This window comes from Callithrix jacchus, chromosome 1 (genome assembly GCF_049354715.1).
Source record: "Callithrix jacchus isolate 240 chromosome 1, calJac240_pri, whole genome shotgun sequence".
Lineage (NCBI taxonomy): Eukaryota > Metazoa > Chordata > Mammalia > Primates > Cebidae > Callithrix > Callithrix jacchus.
This window is the reverse complement of record NC_133502.1, coordinates 178,419,648-178,442,744: the sequence shown is the minus strand read 5'-3', so window position 1 is coordinate 178,442,744 and position 23,097 is coordinate 178,419,648. Positions and strand designations below refer to the sequence as shown.

At 46.9% G+C, this 23,097-nt stretch overlaps 2 protein-coding genes across 9 annotated transcripts in view; one reads left to right on the top strand and one right to left on the bottom strand.

The window, feature by feature from the left end:
• Nucleotides 1-11,094, bottom strand: part of USP20 (ubiquitin specific peptidase 20) — a 39,793-nt gene extending 28,699 nt beyond the window's left edge. For 3 of the 7 annotated variants that reach the window (XM_078329337.1, XM_009003925.5, XM_035260229.3), the window contains exons 1-2: nt 11,047-11,094; nt 1,062-1,173 (exon numbers count right to left, since the gene is read on the bottom strand). The gene's annotated coding sequence lies outside the window, so the exon portion shown is untranslated. Of the gene's footprint in view, nt 1-1,061; nt 1,174-9,393; nt 10,676-10,924 lie in introns of all 7 variants that reach the window. The other 4 variants (XM_054236999.2, XM_078329353.1, XM_017976746.4 and 1 more) reach the window with 2 other exon arrangements.
• Nucleotides 11,095-11,284: 190 nt separating this feature from the next.
• On the top strand, nt 11,285-19,857 carry C1H9orf78 (chromosome 1 C9orf78 homolog). Of its 2 annotated transcripts, XM_002743377.7 has the most exons (9): nt 11,285-11,419; nt 11,792-11,851; nt 12,850-12,901; nt 13,038-13,108; nt 15,362-15,439; nt 16,266-16,463; nt 17,645-17,781; nt 17,889-17,987; nt 19,246-19,857. In XM_002743377.7, the coding sequence occupies exons 1-9, from the start codon at nt 11,337-11,339 to the stop codon at nt 19,335-19,337; spliced, it is 870 nt and encodes a 289-aa protein (XP_002743423.1). In that variant the 5' UTR covers nt 11,285-11,336; the 3' UTR covers nt 19,338-19,857. The 2 variants fall into 2 exon arrangements, with proteins under 2 accessions (XP_002743423.1, XP_078185640.1); XM_078329514.1 differs by lacking the exons at nt 12,850-12,901; nt 13,038-13,108.
• The last annotated feature ends 3,240 nt before the right edge of the window (nt 19,858-23,097 follow it).

Sequence of the window (23,097 nt, the reverse complement as noted above, 5' to 3'; positions counted from 1 at the left end):
GAAGAATTGCTTGAACCCAGGAGGCAGAGGTTGCGGTGAGCCGAGATCGTGCCATTGCACTCCAGCCTGGGCAAGAAGAGTGAAACTCTGTCTCAAAAAAAAAAAAAAAAATGAGTAACTAAATAAATCCTTCACCTACAGTATGTTAGCAGAATCACATCCAGGAATCTGACTGCTGATTATAGCTTCAAACTGTTGCCAAATAAGGTCCAAACCAACCAAAGCTGTAACTGGAGCCAAGACTGCTTTACCCAAATGCAGAACACAGTGGGACTGCATGTGTTTTAAAAACAGAACAAAAACGAAGACAGAAGCCACATGTGTGCCCACCTGATCTAAGAGGCGGACCCCAGATTCCTCCTTACATGCCCTTCCCTGTTCCAAATGGTCAGCCGGGGTCAAGGCCAGATTCGCAGCTGGTGCATGAGTTACTAGCACTGATTAGGTATCAGATACTAAGCTAAGTGCTTTCCGTGCATTCGTTTATGAAAAACTCTCCCAGCCCATCGATGGTTGAGGCAGCTGTGATTAGCCCCATATCACAGACTAAGAAACAGAGGCTCCTTCTTGTCCAAGGACTCACAGGACTGTTGACGCTAAAGCTAAAACTCAAGTTGCTCAGATCCTAAGGGCCTGCTCAGTTGCTTTCGAACTTATAGAAAGTGTAAATGTGCTCGTCACTGACGTGAGGGGGCAAAGAAAAAAAAGTGTAAATGTGCAAAAGCAGGCAGAACTTACTGGCACACTGAAGACAAGGGCAAAGAAAAAAAAAGTCGACAGAACTGTGTAACACACTTCCACGTGTCCATGTACCTAGACTCATCAATTAACAACTCATGGCCAATCTTGCTTCATCTCAACCTCCTGCTTCCTCTTGCATTTTGTAGCAAATCCCAGTCACACAGGCAATCACATTTCATCTGTGTATTTTTCTAAGAGATAAGAACTTAAAAAAAAAGAACCATAATCACAATTCCATGATTTCACCTAAAGAGAAAAATTCATGTGTCCTCCTGAGTCCATGCTGAAGGGACACACCTGAGAGGAGGCCATGGGCTTACCTCTGGGTGAAGCAAAGCCTGCAGGAAGTGGCCAGCATTCGCATCCTTCTTTGACAGCTGACAGCGATGGGCTCCAGTGGTCTGGAGTGAGTAGAGGCCTCTGGCAAGGAACCTGGGGGATGAACCAGTGCATTTCACACAGCTCTGTTATTACTATTTTTGAGTCAGGGTCTTATTCTGTTGCCCAGGCTGGACACTGCAACCTTGACCTTCCAGGCCCAAGTGATCCTCTCACCACAACTTCCTAAGTAGCTGGGACTATAGGTATGCATCACCACACCCAGCTAATTTCTTTAAAATTTTTTGTAGGGACAGGGTCCTGCTTTGTTGTCCAGCTGGTCTTCAACTCCTGGGCTCAAGTAATCCTCCCACCTTGAGCCTCCCAAAGTGCTGGGATAACAGGCATGAGCCACTGTGCCCAGCCAGTTCCCTTATTTTAAAATCACTCTTACCACCAACTAGAAGCTAAAAAGGGCCCAGCATTCCTCCTGGGAGAAACAAGTGGATTTTGGAATATTCAGGATGTCCACAGGCTAGAACTCCTCCCTGTGAATCCACATCACTCCTGGAATAGCTAACCAAGGCTCAGGAAGAGCTGGCAACGGGGCAGCCCCTCCTAGGGAGTGCTGGCCTCCACCAGTCACTGTTGGGGCATTACCTTGGTGATTCCCCAGGACGAAACCTTCACAGGTCGGCTGGAGGGGTCTGCAGGGCCTCTCTATTATCCACTCAGGCTGCCACAACCTATCAACCTTCTACACATAAAAGCCCAGCCCCTTCCATACATGCCCACCAGGTCCCTCAGATCATCCCTGAGAACCCCCAACCCTTAAGTGTTCAGCAAACCCAGGCCATAGGCAAATGGGTTCATACACACATTGCCACTACCCACACTTCACTGGCAGGTCACCATCTCCCAGATGCAGACTCTCAAAGAGGGAGAGGCAGTTAGAAGCTACCATTTAAAATAGTCACATGACAATGACAGGTTCAAGATTCCAAATTCCAAACCTCCTCACTTGAAGCCAAGTGTTTTGGTTTTCTTGGCTGTTTCTGCTGAGGCCACGTGCCCTGTGCTGGTACTGGTCCTACCCTGTAAGCTGCAAGGTGCGGGTTTTGTAGCATTTTTGGTACGTGCTCATCTCTCCAGGCGGATGGCGGGGTGGGAGGGGCAGATTACAACTTGGCACGTTCTTTTGTTTGTTTGTTTGTTTTGACAGTCTTACTCTGCCAACTCAGGCTGGAGTATGCTGGTACAATCTTGGCTCATTGCAACCTCTGCCTCCCGGGTTCAAGTGATTCTCCTGCCTCAGCCTCCTAAGTAGCTGGGATTACAGGCGTGTGCCACCACGCCTGACTAATTTAACAGGCCTATTCTTGATTTGCAAGTGCAATTGGACTTACATTCCTGCAACTTCAGATAGAAAACTCTGTCCTGTAGCTAACAACCCTCAATGTATTCTCACTACTCTCATTTTACATATGAAGAAACAGAATTGGAACTTAACTAACTCAGGAACTCGGCTGAGGTCGATCACTTGGCTAGTTTGTAACAGGTGTAGCCCTGATCAGATCTGTCTGGTGCAGTCTTGCTTTAAATCATGAGTCGAATTTAGAGAAGCATTACACTGAGAGAAAAAAAAAAATCAGATACAAAAACACACTGTATGATTCTATTTATATAAAATTTCTAAACAGACAAAACTAACCTATGATGATAGAAACAGGATCAGTGGTTGCCTGGGACAAAGGGCACAGCTATATTGCAGAGACGAGAAGAAACTTTCTATGTTGTTGGAATGTTCTAGATCTTCTCTGGGTTGGGGATTAATCAGGTGCATACACCTGTCAAATCGTGTAACTGTATCTTTAAAGTGCGTGTATTTTATTACATGTAAATTATACCTCAAAAAAATTGATTACAAGCTCTTTAAATCAGAATGAGACCGGGTACAGTGGCTCATACCTGTAATCTCAGCACTTTGGGAGGCTGAGGTGGGCAAATCACGAGGTCAGGAGTTCAAGACCAGCATGGCCAACATGGTGAAACATGCCTCTAAAAAAAATACAAAAATGAGCTGGGCGTGCTGACAGGTGCCTGTAATTCTAGCTACTCGGGAGGCTGAGGTGGGAGAATCACTTGAATCTGGGAGGCGGAGGCTGCAGTGAGTTGAGATCACCTACTGCACTTCAGTCTAGGCAACAGATCGAGACTCTATCTAAAAAAAAAGTGTTGGCGAGGATGTGGATAGATTGGAGCCCTGTGCACTGCTGGTGGGAATGTAAAATGGTACAGTTGCTGCAGAATGCAGTATGGTGGTCCCTCAAGAACTGTAAAATAGTACCACACTATTGAGCAATCCACATCTGGGTATACACCCAAAAGCACTTAAAAGCAGCAACTCAAAGAGATATCTGTGCACCCATGTTCACAACTGCATTACTGCAGCAGCCAAAAGACAATGCAAACCAAATGCCCATCGATAAATGAACAGACAAAATATGATATATCCCTACAATGAAATATGATTCAGCCCACAAAAGGAAATTCTGACACATGCTACAACACAGATGCCCCTTAAAGACATCTGCTCAGTAAAACAAGTCAGGTTGGGTGCGGGGGCTCACGCCTGAAATCCCAACACTTTGGGAGGCTGAAGTGGATAGTCACTTGAGGTCAGGAGTTCGAGACCAGCCTGACCAACATGGTGAAACCTCATTTCTGCTAAAAACACAAAACTTAGCAGGGCGCAGTGGCGGATGCCTGTAATCCCAGGTATGGGTGACAAGAGCAAAACTCCATCTCAAAAAAAAAGAACAAGTCAGTAACTTCTCAGAAAATATTTGCTGAATGGTTCAAAAATACAGTTAACAAAACACTATTAGACCATGTTGCGTGGCTCATGCCTGTAATTCCAGAACTTCTGGAGGTTGAGGCAGGAGGATTGCTTGAGCCCAGGAGTTTGAGATCAGCCTGGGCAACACAGTGAAACCCCATCACCAGGAAAAATTTAAAACTTAGGTGGGCATGGTGGCGTGCACCTGTAGTCCCAGCTACTCAGGAAGCTGAGACGAGAGGATAGTTTGCACCCAGCAGTAAGAGGCTGCAGTGAGCTATGATGGCGCCACCGCATTCCAGCCTGGGCAACACAGCAAGGCCCTATCAAGGTGGGGGAAAGAACTTTTATTATAATAAACTCTTATTTTGGTGAAATAATGTTGTGTTTTGGGCCTAAGGAAAGGATGCTATTATCACTTCTGGAGGATAGAGCCAAGTGATTTTTATTTCCTTTTGCTTGTCTGCATTTTCTACAGTGAACTAGTGTTGCCTTTTTTCTTCCTATACTTGCTTCCTGAATGACTGTGCTATCATCATTCTAATCTAATAATCTAGTAACGCCAGTCACAGTGGCTCACACCTGTAATCCTAGTGCTTCTGGGAAGCTGAGGAGGGGGGCTCCCTTAAGCTCAGAGCTGCAGTGAGCTAGGATGGTGGCACTGCACTACAGCCTGGGCGACAGAGCAAGGCCCCATCTCTAAAAAACCAGCATCCAAAAACAACAAATGCTTTTCCTCTCTGCAGTTCCCTCACTCTCACTAGAGACAAAGCTGTTTTCCTTTATTTCTTTTGCCTGTAAAACCTCTGCTCCTATAAACAAAAACAAAAAAGAACACCAAGATTGGTTACTTTTAATGGTTTTTAAAGTTTCCATAATAAGAAATAGGAAGAGTGTGTATCTGGCTTCCTACGTATGCTGCTTTTCCCAATTCCCGAGGGCACCATAGGGGACAGACCCTCTGTCCCCTGGAGTTCTCCAGGTCCCTGTGCCAGATATGGCCCTGGGCCTACACAGGGTGGTTTTCAGAGAAGGGGCAGCAGCATCTGAGTGGTCCCAGAAGTCCCCGAAGCTGCTACCTGGATGGCTCCCAAGCACACCTCTCCACGTGACTCACTCAGGTCAAGATGTGCACTCAACAACATGTTTTTTTGTATTTTTGTTTTTAATTTTTACCTATTTATTATTTATTTATTTAGAGACCAGTTTATGAGGCTGGCTAATTTTTATATTTTTGGTAGAGACAAGGTTTTGCCATGTTGCCCAGGCTGGTCTTGAACTCCTGACCTCAGGTGATCTGCCCACCTTAGCTTCCCAAGTCCTGGGATTACAGGTATGAGTGGCTGCACCCAGCCTGTTCTTTATTGTTGTTGTTGAGACGCAGTCTTAGTCTGTCACCTAGGCTGGAGTGCAGTGGCATGATCTCAGCTCACTGCAACCTCTGCCTCCAGGGTTCAAGCATTTCTCCTGCCTCAGCTTCTCGAGTAGCTGGGATTACAGGCACCCACCATTACACCCAGGTAATTTTTGTATTTTTAGTAGAGACGAGGTTTCACTACATTGGCCAGGCTAATCTCAAACTCCTGACCTCAAGTGATCCAATCACCTCGGCCTCCCTAAGTGCTGGGAGTACAGGTGTAAGCCACCACGCCCAGCCTACATCTTTGACCAAAAGAAAAATTACTAGGTCAAAATGTGTGCTTTGAAGGCTCCACATAGATACTGATAAGCTTCCCTTTAGATTATATAAATTTATCTGCCTATCAGCAGTATATGAATACGTGCAACATAGAAAGTTAAGGGTTTATTAACATTTTTTAAATTAATGGTTAAAAATTATTTATACAAAGGGAAAGAGCAGTAGCATGGAAAACACTGGGTACTTAATATTACACACACAGGGCTGTGCACGGGGACTCACACATGTAATCCCAGTACTCTGGGAGACCGAGGCAGACGGATCACAAGGTCAGGAGTTTGAGACCAGGTTGACAAACATGGTGAAACCCCATCTCTACTAAAAATACAAAAATCAGCCAGGCGTGGTGGTGCATGCCAGTAGACCCAGCTACTCAGGAGGCTGAGGCAGGAGAATAGCTTGAACCTAGGAGGCAGAGGTTGCAATGAGCCAAGATCATGCCACTGCACTCCAAGCATGGGTGACAGAAAGAGACCCCATCTCAAAAAAAAAAAAAAAAAAAAATCCCACACACAGGACCTAAAATATCTGAAGCACGTGGGTCGACAAGAGGGTGCACATCTCAGCTGTCTGAAAGTTATCATTTTGCTTTCTTTTGGTACCCAACCAATACTGACCATGTAACCTCCTCAAGAATAGTGACCTGGGGTCCTGGGAAACAGCCAGGCACAGGTCCTGCTCTTGTGGGGCACAGAGTCCCATACTTCAACCTCAGGGTACTTGCAAGCAGCCACTAGGGAGGTAATAATCACCACCAGCACCACCTTTTCCTACACTCACTGAGGGTCAGCTGCTGTACATACATTATCCCAGGAGGTGACGGTCACTATGGAAGGAAATTACAGAGACAAGTAGCCCTGGGTTCAACACCTCACTCTGCCCCTTGCAAGTCTGTGACTTTAGATAAATACATCGCCTGGTCTCCACATCCATAAAATGGGGACAATGACAGCACCAAGGGTTCCTGAGAAGATGAAGTGACCCAATGCACAGTAAACACTGTTTAATGACTTTCTGGGTGGCTCAGATTTTCTACTGATTTGCATGACAAGAATGCTCAAAAAATGTTTACTACTATAATTTGTGTCACTGGCTGGTTTTTTTTTTTTTTTTGAGATGGAGTTTCGCTCTTGTTACCCAGGCTGGAGTGCAATGGCATGATCTCGGCTCACCCCAACCTCCGCCTCCGGGTTCAAGCAATTCTTCTGCCTCAGCCTCCCGAGTAGCTGGGACTACAGGTACGTGCCACAACGCCCAGCTAATTTTTGTATTTTTAGTAGAGACAGGGTTTCACCATGTTGACCAGGATAGTCTCGATCTCTTGACCTCGTGATCCACCCGCCTTAGCCTCCCAAAGTGCTGGGATTATAGGCGTGAGCCACCGCGCCTGGCTGTCACTGGCTGTTTTATACATTAGGACACTGAAATTCGTAGGAATGGAAATCACATGTTCAAAGTCACTCAAAGCCCTCCATGAGGCCACTCAGGGCTCTGCAGGCTAACCAGCCCGGCAACAAACAGGCACCATGGTGATGGAGTCAGACACACAGCAGGTGACTCATTCACGGAGTCCTGGTGCACTTAAGATCCAAACTCACCTCCTGGTGCTTTTGACATCAAAGAAAAAGCCAGGAAAGGCAACTTCATGGACAAGAGCAAATCCTTCAACTGCTTTCCTGTCCTGGGTCAGCCTGTGCTCCTGAACCCTCATTCCTGCTGAGCACTTCTGCTTCCTTGCAAATTGAAGATTCCCTTTCTCCACCAAGGCTGAGACAAGGTTTGACTGTTCCAGGCAAGACACTAAGAGACATGACAAAACTGGGTGGTGGATCAAGTGGGGGGATGCCACAAAGAACATCACTGGGACAACCAGCACGTCTGAGTACGGACTACCTATTGCAGTACAGTATTTGTTATAGACTGAATTGTTCTCTCCCCCATTCATATGCCAAATTTCTAACCACCAGTACCTCAGAATGTAATCAGATTTGAAGATAACGTCTTTAAACAGGTAATTAAGTTAAAATAAGATCTTAGGGCAGGCCTTAATCTAATCTTACTGATATCTTTATGAGATGAGAAATGTGGATTCACAGAGAAGAAAGACCAAGCCACTACACAGCAAGAAGACAGCCATCTGCAGGCCAAGGAAAGGTCCTTCAGAAGAACCAAACCCGTCGTTCCCTTGATCTGAGATTTCCAGCCTCCAGAACTGTGAGAAAATAAATCTCTGTTGTTTAAGCCATCCAGTCTATGGTACTTTGTTACAGCAGGTTTGGGAAACAAATATATGATTCCATCAATAGGAACGCTACTAGGCCGGGAGCAGTGGCTCATGCCTGTATTCCCAGCGCTTTGAGAGGCTGAGGCTGGCAGATCATCTGAGGCCAGGAGTTTGAGACCAACCCGACCAACAGGGTGAAACCCGTCTCTACTATAAATACAAAAATTAATCAGGCATGGTGACAGGTGCCTGTAGTCATAGCTACTTGGGAGGCTGAGACAAAAGAGTCACTTGAACCCAGGAGGCAGAGATTGCTGTGAGCCGGGATTGAGCCACTGCACTCTAGCCTGGGTGACAGAGAGAGACTATCTCAAAAAAAAAAAAAAAAAAAAAATTGTTGTCAACTCACATGACTTCTCCAAGTGTCCTCTTTCATCCTAATAAGAACCAGCTGGATATTTGTTTGTCTTGTTAAGGTGAAAAGCTAAGAAAAGCCTGGCTTTCATCAACCTTAAATACTCCACAATCAGGACCTGAGTTCAAGGTGTACATTCTAAATAAAAGCTTTTGTAAAATAAAGTTCAAGCTTACAGACCCTTAAAACCACCAGGCAGCGACTGGAACCCAAGGCCTATCAGTCCATCCTCTGCTGTGTCCGTCACTTCCTAGCCAAATCACAAACGAGAATGCGCTAATTTTAATTTGCAGCTCCACTCTCCCTCCCTCCTGGAGGCAATTCCCTTGCCTTGCCCTATTTTTTACTTTTCCATAGCACTTATCATCTTCTAACATATTTTATATACTTTATTATCAGAACACACACTCAACTAAATCAGGGATCTTTTGGGTCTTCTGCTCACTGATTTATTTCAAGCACCTAGAACAGCACCTGCTTCATATAGTAAATGCTAAGCATCTGTTGAATACATTGATCCAATAAATGCATTTATTGAATCCTGACTCTAGCTGGGCTGTGAACTGTAACACGATGCTGGATCCCAAATCCACCCAGACATGAATGCTCCCTGAACCCTGAAACAACCCACATTTCATCTGGCTCCAGAAAGGAGCTAGGAAACCAATCCAAACCTAGTTTGCACCTGTACAAACAACTAAACTCCCAAACAAGACTAAGATCTAGGACTCGTCTTGGAACTGCATAGAACCTGTATTTCTGGGAGGGTCTTTTTGAGAGGCAGTCTCACCCTACCCTCAAAGGGGCCCAGCAAGGGCCGGGCGCAGTGGCTAACACCTGGAATCCCAGAACTTTGGGAGGCTGAGGCAGGTAGATCAAGAGCTCAGGAGATTAAGACCATCCTGGCCAACATGGTGAAACCCCATCTCTACTAAAAATGCAAAAATTAGGTTGGCGTGGTGACGTGCACCTGCAATCCCAACTACTCCGGAGGCTGAGGCAGAATTGCTTGAACCCAGGAGGTGGAGGTTGCAGTGACCAGAGATTGCGCCACTGCATTCCAGCCTGGCAACAGAGCAAGACTACATCTCAAACAAAACAAAACAAAAAAGAACCCAGCAAGACTTGGGCTGCAGTCTCTCCGCAAAGTCACTTACTGCCGGATTCATAGCTGCCACTTTTTCAGCCTTCCTTTTGCTGCACAGCACTCAATTAGATCTGCCACAGCACAAGTGGTGGGTATCACTGGGTACTCTAGCCTCATGGAGCAAGGGTGTGGGCAGCTCATCTGTAACCTGGGACTACAGATGATGATGAGGGTCCAGAAATGCCCCTGGCCTTCTTGCCCTTTCCTTAGTAGTGTCTGGTAACCCCTGGTGGATGGGCTGCTGGATGGGCAGATTCAGAGCCACCTCTGAGAGCGTGAGAGCTGCAGATGCTGACTTCCTGGGTTCCTGCAGCAATGCCCAAGGAGTCTCCATCATCTGACAGGGACTCCACATCCAGTGAGTGCACGTGCATCTGGCTTTGGCTGAACCAGTCTGCAGAGGGCAAGGCTTTGAGACTTTAATATATGGCTTTTGACCAAAGATAAAAGGCTGCTGAAGGAAGTCGTGAGTCTATTTTTTCCAGTCCAAAGAAGAGAAGAACAATCTCAGTGGAGATTGTGCCAGAGAAAACACAAGGCATTCCAGAAAAGCTGCCTTGCTTCGGAGTGGTCTTCCAGAGGAGGGAACCCCAAACAGTCCCCATCGCCCCTTCTCCCCAGCCAATGAGATGTAACAGCAGCTGCAGCAGCAAACACCTATAGCACTCCTTCTGTGCAAGGCCCTGTGCAAACCGTGCGGCAGACACAGACCTGCAATCAATTCCTGCTCCACCTCCCAGCTGTGTAACTTGAGGCGCGCACTGCCCCTCCGAGACTCCGCATTCTCATTTGTGAACAAAAAACAAGCTACCTCAAAGGATTGCTGGGAGAATTCAATGAGATTATGCTTAGCCCAAGGCCTGCCACATAGTAACTGGTTCATAAGAGGTAGTTCTCAAAGGGATGATACTGAGAAAAGGAAAACTACTGTTGCTTAAGGGGTTCTTAAAAGTCCTAGAAGCCATTATTTATACATGTTGGTATTTCCTAAGCGTTTGCTGATACCAATTTTTCGAATAAACTTTATCCTCACTGCATCTTCGGGGTGGAAGGGGCGGAGGGTAGAGCGACAGACCTCCTGACCAAAGGAGGAAAATGAGACCCATGAAGGTCCAGAGGGGTGGCCGGCAAGCATTGAGGAGGAGCCTCCCTGGCCTCAAACCCTCCTGCGTGGCTGGCTTCAAAACATCAGACGCGCCTCTCCTCGCGGAGAAGCTGGAGGCCATTATTTGCGGGGCTGTCGGCGCTGGGACTCTAATTCAGCACCGCAGGGAAGTGGTCATCCTTTGTTCCTAAAGAAAAACATGCACGTCAGGGCTCAGAGCCCGAGGAAAGAAAAGTCAGCGCCCCAGCCGCGAGACGCCACGCGGATGCTTTCAACGCTAGGTGAGGCCCCGGCAGAAATGAGAGGGGGGCGGCCAGGGTTCTGGAGAAGGCACGAGCCCCCACGGGGCTCAGAGTCGGGTGCTGGGGCCCTGAGGACCCCCTGGACGCCGACCCGAGGAGGGGAGAGGGGCGGCGGCCGGGGTTCCCGGGCTCACCTGGCCGCGGCGTCTGGCGCACCTGGCGAGGCCAGGCCCTGTCAGCCCGCAGCTGGGCTGGGGTCGCCCAAGCTCGGAGAGGCCCGGCCCACAGAAGCGGCCGGTGGCGGCCCTGAACTCACCTGCACTAGCAACGGCGCCGCCGCCGCCTGTCAGTCAAGCGCGCCCCCTCCGCTGCGCCGCACAGGGTTGTGGGGCCGTCCGATGACGCCCCACCTCCTTCCCTCTGCTGTCCAACCGGAAGAGGCTGACGTTGAGGAGGGGGCGTGGACACGCGGGCAGTGTGTGCCTACGGCGGGGAACGCCCGGCTGGGGGCGGGGCCAGGCGGGACTGGCGCTCTGACAGTGCTGCGGCGCGCCGGAAGCAGCCTGGGCCGCGGCGCGGCGGCTGGACAGCCGGGACGTTGTCAACATGCCGGTCATCAGGAAGATTTTCCGTCGCCGCCGGGGCGACTCGGAGTCAGAGGAAGATGAGCAGGACTCAGAGGAGGTTCGGTGCGTTTGGGGCGGAGCTCCCATGGGCCTAGAAGAGACAGACTTACTTGGGGGACTCACCACCCGCCGGGCGCTTCGCTGACTTTAAGTGAGCCGGGGCGGTTATTCCTTCTGCTAACGCAGAAATTGAGGCTGAAGGAGTGAGGCCACCTCCGCAAGCTCGCACAGTTGGGCGACATGCTTCTGGGATGCGCAGTGGCTCTGACTCCGGGTGGGTCTAGGCACAAGGTCGTCCTCTGGACCCCTGTGGTGGTGGCTCAGCAGCCGGGCTGGGATGCCCTCGAAGGTGCCTTGCTGTCTCTGTTGGTTTTGGATTCCGCGGGAAGTCACTCAGCCTATGCTTTCCTTCTTATTCTTTTTTTATTTTTTAAGATTAAAACTGGAAGAGACCAGAGAGGTACAGAACTTGAGGAAGAGGCCCAACGGGGTGAGGTGGGTACCACGGGGGGAGGGGGAGGAGGAGGAGGAGGCGGGGACAACAGACACACCTGCGCCGGGGTTGCTGTCACAACTATCTCCAGAGACGTAGATTCTTCTCTTGACACAGTATACACCTTCCACTGCCACTGCCCAAAGAGGAGAACAGCATTCTTTGCAAATGTTTAACCAGGACATGCCCTAAGCTGTGTCGTCTTGGGGTGTGCTCCAGAGGTACAGAAACAGGTCACTAATTCGCATTTTTTATTAAAACCAATTAATTGTGAGATGCGTATCGATCGTTAAGAGTTTGGATGATTTAGGAAAGTATAGTCAATACAATAAAAAGCACCCGTAATTCTCCCATCCAGAAATAACCAGTGTTAACATATTTTTTCCTTGCAAAGCCACCCAAGAATGCGCTGGTGTTAATATTTAATACTCTTTCCAATTTGTTTTCTCTCTCTCACTCTCTCAGATTGTAAACAACTTCCTAAGTACTTTTATTCCCTGCTCTTTTCAACTCATTATGGCATTGTGGGCATTCACACGTATTGTGGAATATTTTTCAGAAAACCTTTTTAATGGCTGCATAATATTCTACCAGACGTGTGTATCATAATTTGTTAACAAATTCTCTATTTTGGGACATGTAGGTGATTTTGTAAATTTTTACTATCAAATAAAGCTGCAGTGGATATTCTCTTAAAATTATCTTTAGCTGCACTTTCCATGATGAGAATATCTTAGAAATGAGATTTCTGGGCCAAGATAATGCCAAATGGCTTTAGAGGAAAGTGGGAAAGTGTACTGCTTCACCACCAGCCCACCCTTCTTCCACCATCTATGGTGCTTGTTGAGCCCTGTTTTATGCTTACAGGCTCTTCCAGCTGGCTTGCCTGCCCACCCCCCAAATCCCTCAAATGTTGCAATCCACAAACTTGAGAGGGTTCTTCCTTATCTCTGAATGATGCCATTTCTCTCTCTCCCTCTCCTTTTTTGGTTTTGCTCAGTGCTGTGGCCCTGCTGGTGGGAGAGAAGGTACAGGAAGAGACCACTCTAGTGGTAAGTTATGGGGTCTTCCCTGGGTTTTATGGCAGCCCTCCCTGCAGTGCTCTTCAGTGAGTGGTTGTGCTTTAAAAAATATATTCCACTACCATTTACTTAGATGCTTCCTCTTAACTGTGTTTGCTTTCCACAGGATGATCCATTTCAGATGAAGACAGGTGGTATGGTGGATATGAAGAAACTGAAGGAAAGGGGCAAAGATAAGTGAGTGCAGAACAGGCTGATATACAAATTCACCTTTAGCCGCCGCCTGGGTCTGGGTTCCCTCAGAGAGCTGGGGCCTGTAGCAGAGCTGGGACATCTTGAAGCAGGTTTTGTGCTTTGCAAAGGGTATGTTCTTTAAAAACAAAAGAAAGCAAAAACTCTTTAAAAGTTAACCTAGAGCCAAGTTGGTAGACTCCTTTTGTAAACGTATATTGTAGACATGATGACTCATGCCTATAATCCCAACACTTTGGGAGGCTGAGGCAGGGTGATAGCTTGAGACCAGGAGTTCAAGACCAGCCTGGGCAACATAATGAGACCCCTGTCTCTAAAAAAAAAAAAAAAAAAAAAACTATTTGGGTGTGGTGGCATTTAAAAAAAAAAAAAACTATTTGGGTGTGGTGAATAGTCCCAGGTACTCAGGAAGCTAAAGTGGGAGAGCTTGAGCCAGGGAGGTTGAGTGAGCTGTGATCACACCACTGCACTCCAGAGAAAGACCCTGTCTCAAAAAAATAAAATAAGTGAACCCCTGGGGAAATTTCATATAAAAACACAATTATAAAAATAATACATACAGACCAGCTGCAGTGGCTCATGCCTATAATACAAGCACTTTGGGAGACTGAGGTGGGCTGATTACCTGAGGTTGGGAGTTTGAGACCAGTCTGGCCAAAAAGGTGAAACCCTGTCTCTATTAAAAATATAAAAATTAGCCGGGCATAGTGGCTCATGCCTGTAATCCCAGCTCTTTGGGAGGCTGAGGTAGGCGGATCATGAGGTCAGGAGTTCAAGACTAGCCTGGCCAATACGGTGAAACCCTGTCTCTAAATTAGCTGGGCATGGTGGTACGCACCTGTAGTCCCAGCTACTCAGGAGGCTGAGGCAGGAGAATAGCTTGAACCCGGGAGGTAGAGGTTGTGAGCTGAGATCGCACCACTGCACTCCAGCCTGGGCAACAGAGCAAGACTCCGTCTCAAAAAAAAAAAAAAATATATATATATATATATATATATATATATATATATGTTAGTGGGTGGCAGGCGCCTGTAATCCCAACTATTTGAGAGGCTGAGGCAGGAGAATTGCTTCAACTCAGGAGGCGGAGGTTGCAGTGAGCCTAGATCACGCTGCTGCACTCCAGCCTGGGTGACAGAGCAAGGCTCCATCTCAAAAAAAAAAAAATAAATAAAACATTCAGCCGAGCGCAGTGGCTCACGCCTGTAATCCCAGCACTTTGGGAGGCTGAGGCAGGCGGATCACGAGGTCAGGAGATTGAGAACATCCTGGCTAACACGGTGAAACCTTGTCTCTACTAAAAATACAAAAAATTAGCTGGGCAAGGCTGGGCATAATGGCTCACACCTGTAATCCAAGCACTTTGGAAGCCAAGGTGGGCGGATCACCTGAGGTTGGGAGTTCAAGACCAGCCTGACCAACATGGTGAAACCCCATCTTTAAAAAACAAAAAAAGAAAGAAAATTGGCTGGGCGTGATGGCTCACGCCTGTAATCCTAGCACTTTGGGAGGCCAAGGTGGGTGGATCACCTGAGGTCAGGAGTTCAAGACCAGCCTGGCCATCATGGTGAAACCCTGTCTTTAAAAAGAAAAAAAATTATAATTAAAAAAAAGATAAATTAGCTGGGCAAGGTGGCACACACCTGTAGTTCCAGCTACTCAGGAGGCTGAGGGAAGAGAATCACTTGAATCTGGGAGCCAGAGGTTGTAGTGAGCCAAGATCACGCTGTTGCACTCCAGCCTGGGTAACAAGAGCAAAATGCCCTCTCAAAAAAAAAAAATTAATACATTCAAATAATTCAAAAGCTTAAAAAATAAAAGTACACTGTGTATTTTTATTTTGTGACAGCTATATAGCATTTACAATTTATTAGGCATTATATGTAACCTATAGATGATTTAAAGTAGATGGGAGAATGTGCATAGGTTACACTATTTTATATAAGGGACTTCACTAGCCGCAGATTTCGGTATCCTTGAGGGGTACTAGAACCAATCCCCCATGGATACCTAAGTATGACTGTATCCTCTCAATCTTTGGAGGTATCACTAGCAGCCACCAGTTTGTTTGCATATATTTCTAGAGTTTCTTTTATTTACATGTTATACTATAGCATATTTTTTCTGCCAACCATAAATACGATATAAATTCCTGTTGTCTTTGTTTTCTCAGAACATAAGACTCAGCCACACTGAGTTGTGACTTGAAAGCTCTGCCTCATTGTTCTCTCCCTTCAGGATTAGTGACGAGGAGGACCTGCACCTGGGGACGTCATTTTCTGCAGAAACCAACCGAAGGGATGAGGATGCAGACATGTAAGTGTCAGTCTGTTTGGCTGTGAGCAACTGGGGCTGGACTCCAGTCAGAGTCCAAGATATTTAATCGCAGGTGACATTTCTAGAATTTTCTAGAAGACGTCTAAGTTGGCCCCTCTCTTTCTACCTCCCAGCCTAAGAACTTTGAAAACCTCTTAAAAATTCTTTTCAGGTTGGGTGTGGTGGCTCACGCCTGTAATCTCAGCACTTTGGGAGGCCAAGGCACGCAGATCACCTGAGTTCAGGAGTTCGAGACCAGCGTGACCAACATGGAGAAACCCCATCTCTATTAAAAACAAAATTAGCCAGGTGTTATGGCAAGCACCTGTAATCCCAGCTGCTTGGGAGACTAGGGCAGGAGAATCGCTTGAACCCAGGAGGGGGAGGTTGTGGTGAGCTGAGATTGCCCCATTGCACTCCAGCCTGGGCAACAAGAGCGAAACTTCATCTCCCTCCCTGCAAAAAAAGTTCTTTTCAAAGGTGGTTCTATGACTAGTAATATTTCCCCAAAACATTGCAGGGATAAAACATAGGCTTGCCCACTTTTTATTTTGCCAACAAGGCATTGGCAACTATCATCTTTCTGTCTTCAAAGAATCTTATACATCATAACACCAATAGATTAATAGGCCATAATCTCATAGGTTGGTGCTTCTTTAAGTGGAAAATTTCTAACTTGATGAAAAAACTCAGGCTTTTTAAAAATTTTTCTCATTTCTCCATGGACCGTCACTGGTCTGTGGGACAGTGTTGGGGACCAGTCATTTAGAGAGCACCTGGTATGTCTTTCCCACCCCTCCCTGACGCGTGTGGGTTTCTACTTCAGGATGAAGTACATTGAGACAGAGCTAAAGAAGAGGAAAGGAATTGTGGAACATGAGGAACAGAAAGTGAAGCCAAAGAACGCAGAGGACTGTCTTTATGAACTTCCAGAAAATATCCGTGTTTCTTCAGCAAAGAAAACTGAGGAGATGCTTTCCAACCAGATGCTGAGTGGCATTCCTGAGGTGGACCTGGGCATCGAGTACGTTTCAGACCCCCTAGGCAGAAGACACAGTGCTTTCTAGTTAAAAGTTATAGGGGACAGGTGTGGTGGCTCATGTCTATAATCCCAGCACTTGGGAGGCCAAGGCAGGAGGATCACATGGGGCCAGGAGCTAGAGACAGCCTGAGAAGCCTAGCAAGACCCCTGTCTCTACAAAAATTAAAAAATTAGCTGGGCTCTCACTTGAGCTCGGAGTTGAGGCTAGAGTGAGCCATGATTGAACCATTGCACCTCAGCCTGGGTGACAGAGCAAGACCCTGTCTTAAAAAAAAAAAAGGCTAGACGTGGTCACTTGTGCCTGTTATCCTAGTTCTTTGGGAGGCCAAGATGGGAGGATCGTTTGAGCCCAGGAGTTCAAGACCATCCTGGGCAATGTAGTGAAACCCCATGTTCTTATCTGTGTCCTTAGAATCCTACAAATAGAAACGAGAGTGTCTCTGGCAGGTGGTTGTTAGAAGTTTCGCTGAAGGCTTGGTCAGAGTAGGAAGGGTCCCTGACTGCTGAAAGCAAAAGTGCTTCTTTAGCCTCTGTTGACAGCTGTTCAGCTGGATCAGGCCCTTTATTCCTCTTTTCTTCTAGCAGGAGCCATGTTAAAGTCTCACTCATCCTTTCTCCCCATGGTCCTTCTTTCATTTTAACTATAAAATATCTACTTTAAAAGGGGATTATCATGGGAGAAGTGCAATTGTCAGAATCATCTTTTAGTACAGTCAAAAGCTGGGAGGATTCTGGGCTCTTTTCTGGCCTTGCAAACTTTGAGCCAGAAAAAGGTTTTGATGACCTTGATGGTTTGAGGAGTACTGGCCAAATCTTTGGTAGGCTGGCCCTCTGTAGGAATTTGAGATTTTTCTCATGATGAGACTAGTGATACGGGGTTTTGGAAGGAAGATCACAGAGGTAAAGTGATCTTTACCCAAAATGCCTAAGGCATTTTACTCCTCTGAAGCTCAATTTGCTCTTGATCAGAAGAGCAGAGTAACTCTAGTTCTCTGATGGTGTGAGAATAGGACTACAAGTGTGCTTGGTAAACTGGAGAGCTGTGCCCCAGGACACATGATTTTCTTATCATGTGGCTGGGCTGCCAGCCTCAATGCTCATTTCTGTCTGAGGAGTAAGGTGCTATGATCTTATAAGTGGTGTGGTTTTCTTTCTCTCTATAGTGCTAAAATAAAAAATATCATTTCCACGGAGGATGCCAAGGCTCGTCTGCTGGCAGAGCAGCAGAACAAGAAGAAAGACAGCGAGACCTCCTTTGTGCCTACCAACATGGCTGTGAATTACGTGCAGCACAACAGATGTAAGCCCCTCGGAGAGAGCAGTCTTGTGCCCACTCCCCTGTTTGGGTTGAGGTCCCTAGGAACCTCATGTTCTGTCTGACATGTCCCCTGGTCTGTTTTGGTTCAGTTTATCATGAGGAGCTCAATGCGCCCATACGGAGAAACAAAGAAGAGCCCAAAGCCCGGCCCTTGAGAGTAGGCGACACGGAGAAGCCAGAGCCTGAGCGTGAGTGCAGCAAAGGCATCAGGGCTGCCTGGAGTGCTCGGCGCTGTGGCGGGGGGGGGGGGAGGTCCATGGAGGCAGGGTGCAGCGGGGGCAGGGCAGAACTTGGCATTGGAGCCGGGCATCTGGACCATGACTATGTGCCTTCCGTTTCTAAGCCTCAGTTTCCTTATCGATAGAATGGGAATCCTAATAGAACCTACCTCTTAGGATTGCTCTGAGAATTTGCCATCAAGCATACTGTCTCATATTCTCAAGCACAGCAGAGACTCAAGAAGTTAGAAAATTTCAGTAAGGACAAATAAATTAAAAGCTACTCATAAAATTAGCTGGGTGCAGCAGCACACACTTGTAGTCTCAGCTGCTGGGGAAGCTGGGGCAGGAGGATCACTTGAGACTAGAGTTTAAGGCTGCAGTGAGCTATGATTGGACCACTGCACTCTAGCCTGGGTGACAAAGTGAGACCACATTTTTTTTTTTTTTTAAGAAAAAAAAAAGGTATCAGCCAGGCACAGTGGCTCATACCTCTAATCCCAGCACTTTGGGAGGCTGAGGTGGGCTGATCACTTAAGGTCAGGAGTTCAAGACCAGCTTAGCCAACATGGTGAAACCCCATCTCTACTAAAAATAAAAAAAATTAGCCAGCTATGGTGGCACATGCCTGTAATCCCAGCTACTCAGGAGGCTGAGGCAGGAGAATTGCTTGAACCTGGGAGACTGAGGCTTCAGTCTCACTGTACTCCATTGCCCCACAGCACTCCAGCCTGGGCAACAGAGCAAGACTCTGTCTCAAAAAAAAAAAAAGTATCAGCTTGGTGCAGTGGCTCACACCTGTAATCCCAGCACTTTGGGAGACTGAGACAGGCAGATCACCTGAGGGCAGAAGTTCGAGACCAGCCTGGCCAACATGGTGAAACCTTGTCGCTACTAAAAATATAAAAGTCAGCCGGGCATGGTGGCAGTTGCTTGAAACCCCAGCTACTCGGGAGGCTGAGGCAGGAGAATCACTTGAACCTGAGAGACAGAGGTTGCAGTGAGCTGAGATCGTGCCATTACACTCTAGCCTGGGCGACAGGGTGAGACTTGATCTCAAAAAAAAAAAAAGAATAAAGGTATCTCCTGAGGCCCTACTCTGTTCACTGAGTTAGGTGCTGGGGCTCCTGTGGGGAAGGAAACAAGCAGTTGTCCTTTCCTGGGTGGAGTAAAGTCTAGCAGTGGGTTCCAGCCTAGCAAACCACCTTTCCTGTTCTTTCCTTCTCAGGTTCCCCTCCTAACCGTAAGCGTCCTGCTAACGAGAAGGCAACTGATGACTATCATTATGAGAAGTTCAAGAAGATGAATAGGCGGTACTGAGCTGTGCGGAGTGGGCTGTAAATACTGCCTTCCTCTCCCTACATCCCTCCCGGGAGAAATGGCTTCCTGGACAGAGCATGCTCATTTGCCAGCAGACAGTTCGGGAAACAGCCTCTATTAGTCCTTCTGCTTACCTGCTGTATTTTTCAAGCACGAAATTTATAACTTTTTGAAACAAAACAATATGTAATTTTCCACCTGAGGGCAAACTATTCTTGTGAGCATTATTAAATTTTGTTTTTAAATATATTGACTTTCTCTTAATATTCGCTCTGGGTCAGGAAGAAACTGTGTTCATGGTGTGATAATATCCTTTAGATTGTGCTTTTGTTATTATCATAATGATATATAGTATAATGATATTATAATGTCTTCTGCTTTCACATATCTGGGATGGGGTCAGAAACGCTGTCTCCATTGATTATAGTGGGTCCAGCTGACAGAAAAATCTAGGATGAGATGAGGATACTGGTGTTTTCTGACTTTCACAAAATTACTTGTTTTCATTAAAAAAGAAAAAGCAAATCTCTGTTTCTTATTACTATTAGAATTTAATTATTAAATATAAAATGAGTCCAACCTTACTGTTTGTATTATGTTTCCTCATACGAACGTCAGGGAATATGTCAAAGCTCAGGGTTTGGGTAGTGCAGATGTCACGCTGAATTACCAAGATGGGTTTTCTCATTGATTTCAAAAGTCGTAGACATGCTGCTACCTGCTAACTGTCAAGTACCTTCTTACCTAAGCCCTCATTTTTCCTGAGGCATCCACATGGGTCTGGAAGAGGACAGAGCAGATCGGCTGACTTCCGGGGGGTTAGAGCAGAAATTGTGGTTACAGTGGTTTGGCCCAGGAGTCAGATCTGAGCCCAGCTCAGATTAGTAAGCTCACAGCTTACTAATTGTAGCCTTGGACAGATCCTTTTCACTCTTAGCCTCAGTTCTCTCATCTGTGATTTGAGAACCAGTCTGACCCTGTGCGTGGGTGCCCTGTGTCCTGGCAGTGACGAGGGAATGAGAAATAAAGACACCAGGATAGAATTTTAAAGCATGGGTCCAGGGGTCCAACACACTCTCGTGGGTGATCTGTGTTGGCATCGAGCTCTGGGGCTCCAAGCGCTTTTATTAGGTATCTTGTTAATATTGCAGGCTGTGAGGAGGGGGGTTGAGGAGGAAGACAGCTGGAGGAAGAGCACGTGTCTGCAGCATTCAACAGCATGCTAAGGACACAGACTTTGCCACCGATTGTCTATCCAGGTGTTTTGGCAAGAGAGGTGCAGCAGATAAGGTGCCATAAGGTTTGACCACACCCAGTGCATCAAGGGGATTTTATCTCCCTACCATTGTGGACACAGAACAATCAGAATTGCTCCATATTGTGAGAACATACAGCCTGTGGTGTTCTGGTGTCTCTGCCTTACAAGGCTTTCCGGCCTTACCAGCACCCATCTGCGAAGACCCTCCCGAGTCTTAGGAGCAGATGTTGCATTTCCTTCCCAGAGTCTTTTGCATAAGCTCCCTTTACAAGATCCTTGAACACACTCTATGTTGGGAAGATCTGTGTGACCAAAGCAGTTTTTCCTGCTCTGCAGCCACACCGCAGTGTTCCGCAGTTCTAGGACGCTCTCAGATGGTCTTTACCACAGGCCTCCTGTTACCGCTTGATCTAGCTTTTATTTTACTGCACCATAGTTTGGATGTGATCTGTGGTGCAAATCTCAGTGTATAAAAAGCAAAGCAAGCTTGTAATCATTTAACTATAAATAACACAGGTCTGCCCTGGCCATCTCTTCCCACACATGGGGACATCCTTCTAAAGAGTAGAGTATAGAGGGGAGGGGAGAAGAGTAAGTGTACAGTGGGGAGACTTGACGAACACTACCTCAGTCAAGTGATCAAGTTAGTGCCAACAGTGATAGGTAATGTTGACGGTAAGAACCCTCCCTTGGTAGGATAAGTTGAGCATAGCATTTTACCGTTGTGATTGTCCTTCCAAAACCCCATAACGCTAGTCAAATCCTGAGAAAAACATCAGATTCCAATAGAGGGCCAGCCTACCAAAGATTTGGCCAGTACTCCTCAAACTATCAAGGTCATCAAAAATAAAAGGCAGAGGCCGGGCACGGTGGCTCACGCCTGTAGTCCCAAACCTTTGGGAGACCAAGGTGGGTGGATCATGAGGTCAGGAGATCAAGACCAGCCTGGTGAACATGGTGAAACCCCACATCTACTAAAAATACAAAAATTAGTCGAGCATGGTGGTGTGTGCCTATAATTCCAGCTACTCAGAGGCTGAGGCAGGAGAATCACTTGAACCAGGGAGCCAGAGGTTACAGTGAGCTGAGACCACATCACTACAATACAGAATAAAAAATAAAAATAAAAGGCTGAGACACTGCCACTAACAGGAGTCTAAGACATGATAGCTAAATGTAATGTGGTATCCTGAATGGAAACTGCTAGGTCTCCATATGCAATCCTGGAGTCTGAAACTCTGGGTCCTGCTTGCATAGGCTGAAGTCTCCCATCCACAGCCTGCATTCGCCATTGTCCCTGATCCCCTCACCCAACCCTGCCATCTTAACTGTTCTTATGATAATGTAAATACCTCTCACCCAATCCTGCCATTGTAACTGAACTTGTGGTCATGTATACTCCCTTGCCCCTACCCCCCACCACTGTAACTGAACTTACATCGCCGCCCCCCTGAAAAACTACCCAAACCTATAAAACCAACTCCTATCCCACTGCTCTTTGCTAATGCCCTTTTCGGCCTTAGCCCACCGGCACCCAGGTAAATAAACAGCCATGTTGCTCACACAAAGCCTGTTTGGAAGGTCTTTTCATTCAAAGCACGCGCTTTTCAACAGAAACCTGGAGCAGAAAAAGGCATTAAGTCAAAGTAAGGAAATCCGAATAAACTGTACACTTTAGTTAATAATAATATAACAGTGCTTCATTAATTGTAACAAATGTTGCACACTAACAATTTGATGTTAGTATGCGGGCGCGGTGGCTCACGCCTATAATCCCAGCACTGTGGGAGGCCGAGGCGGGTGGATCACGAGGTCAACAGATCGAGACCATCCTGGTCAACATGGTGAAACCCTCTCTCTACTAAAAATACAAAAATTAGCTGGGCATGGTGGCACGAGCCTGTAGTCCCAGCTACTCGGGAGGCTGAGGCAGGAGAATTGCTTGAACCCAGGAAGCGGAGGTTGCGGTGAGCCAAGATCGCGCCACTGCACTCCAGCCTGGGTAAACAAGAGCGAAACTCCGTCTCAAAAAAAAAAAGATTTTAGTAACGAGAAATTGCAGGGAGGAGTGGCACATGGGAACTCTCTGTACTATCTTCTCAATTTTTCTGTAAATCTGTTCTAAAAAAAAAAGTCCATTACCTTTTTTTTGGCGGGGGGAGGAAAGAGACTCACTCTGTCGCCCAGGCTGGAATGCAGTGGTGCGATCTCAGCTTACTGCAACCTCCGCCTCCCAGGTTCAAGCGATTCTCATGTGTCAGCCTCCCCAGTAGCTGGAACTACAGGTACACACCACCACACTGGCTAATTTTATATTTTTAGTAGAGACGTGGTTTCACCATGTTGGTCAGGCTGGTCTGGAATTCCTGACCTCAGGGGATCCACCCGCCTCAGCTTCCCAAAGGGCTGGGATTACAGGCGTGAGCCACCACGCCCGCAAAAATAACCTCGATTACTTTAATTTTTTTTTTTTTTTTGAGACGGAGTTTCGCTCTTGTTACC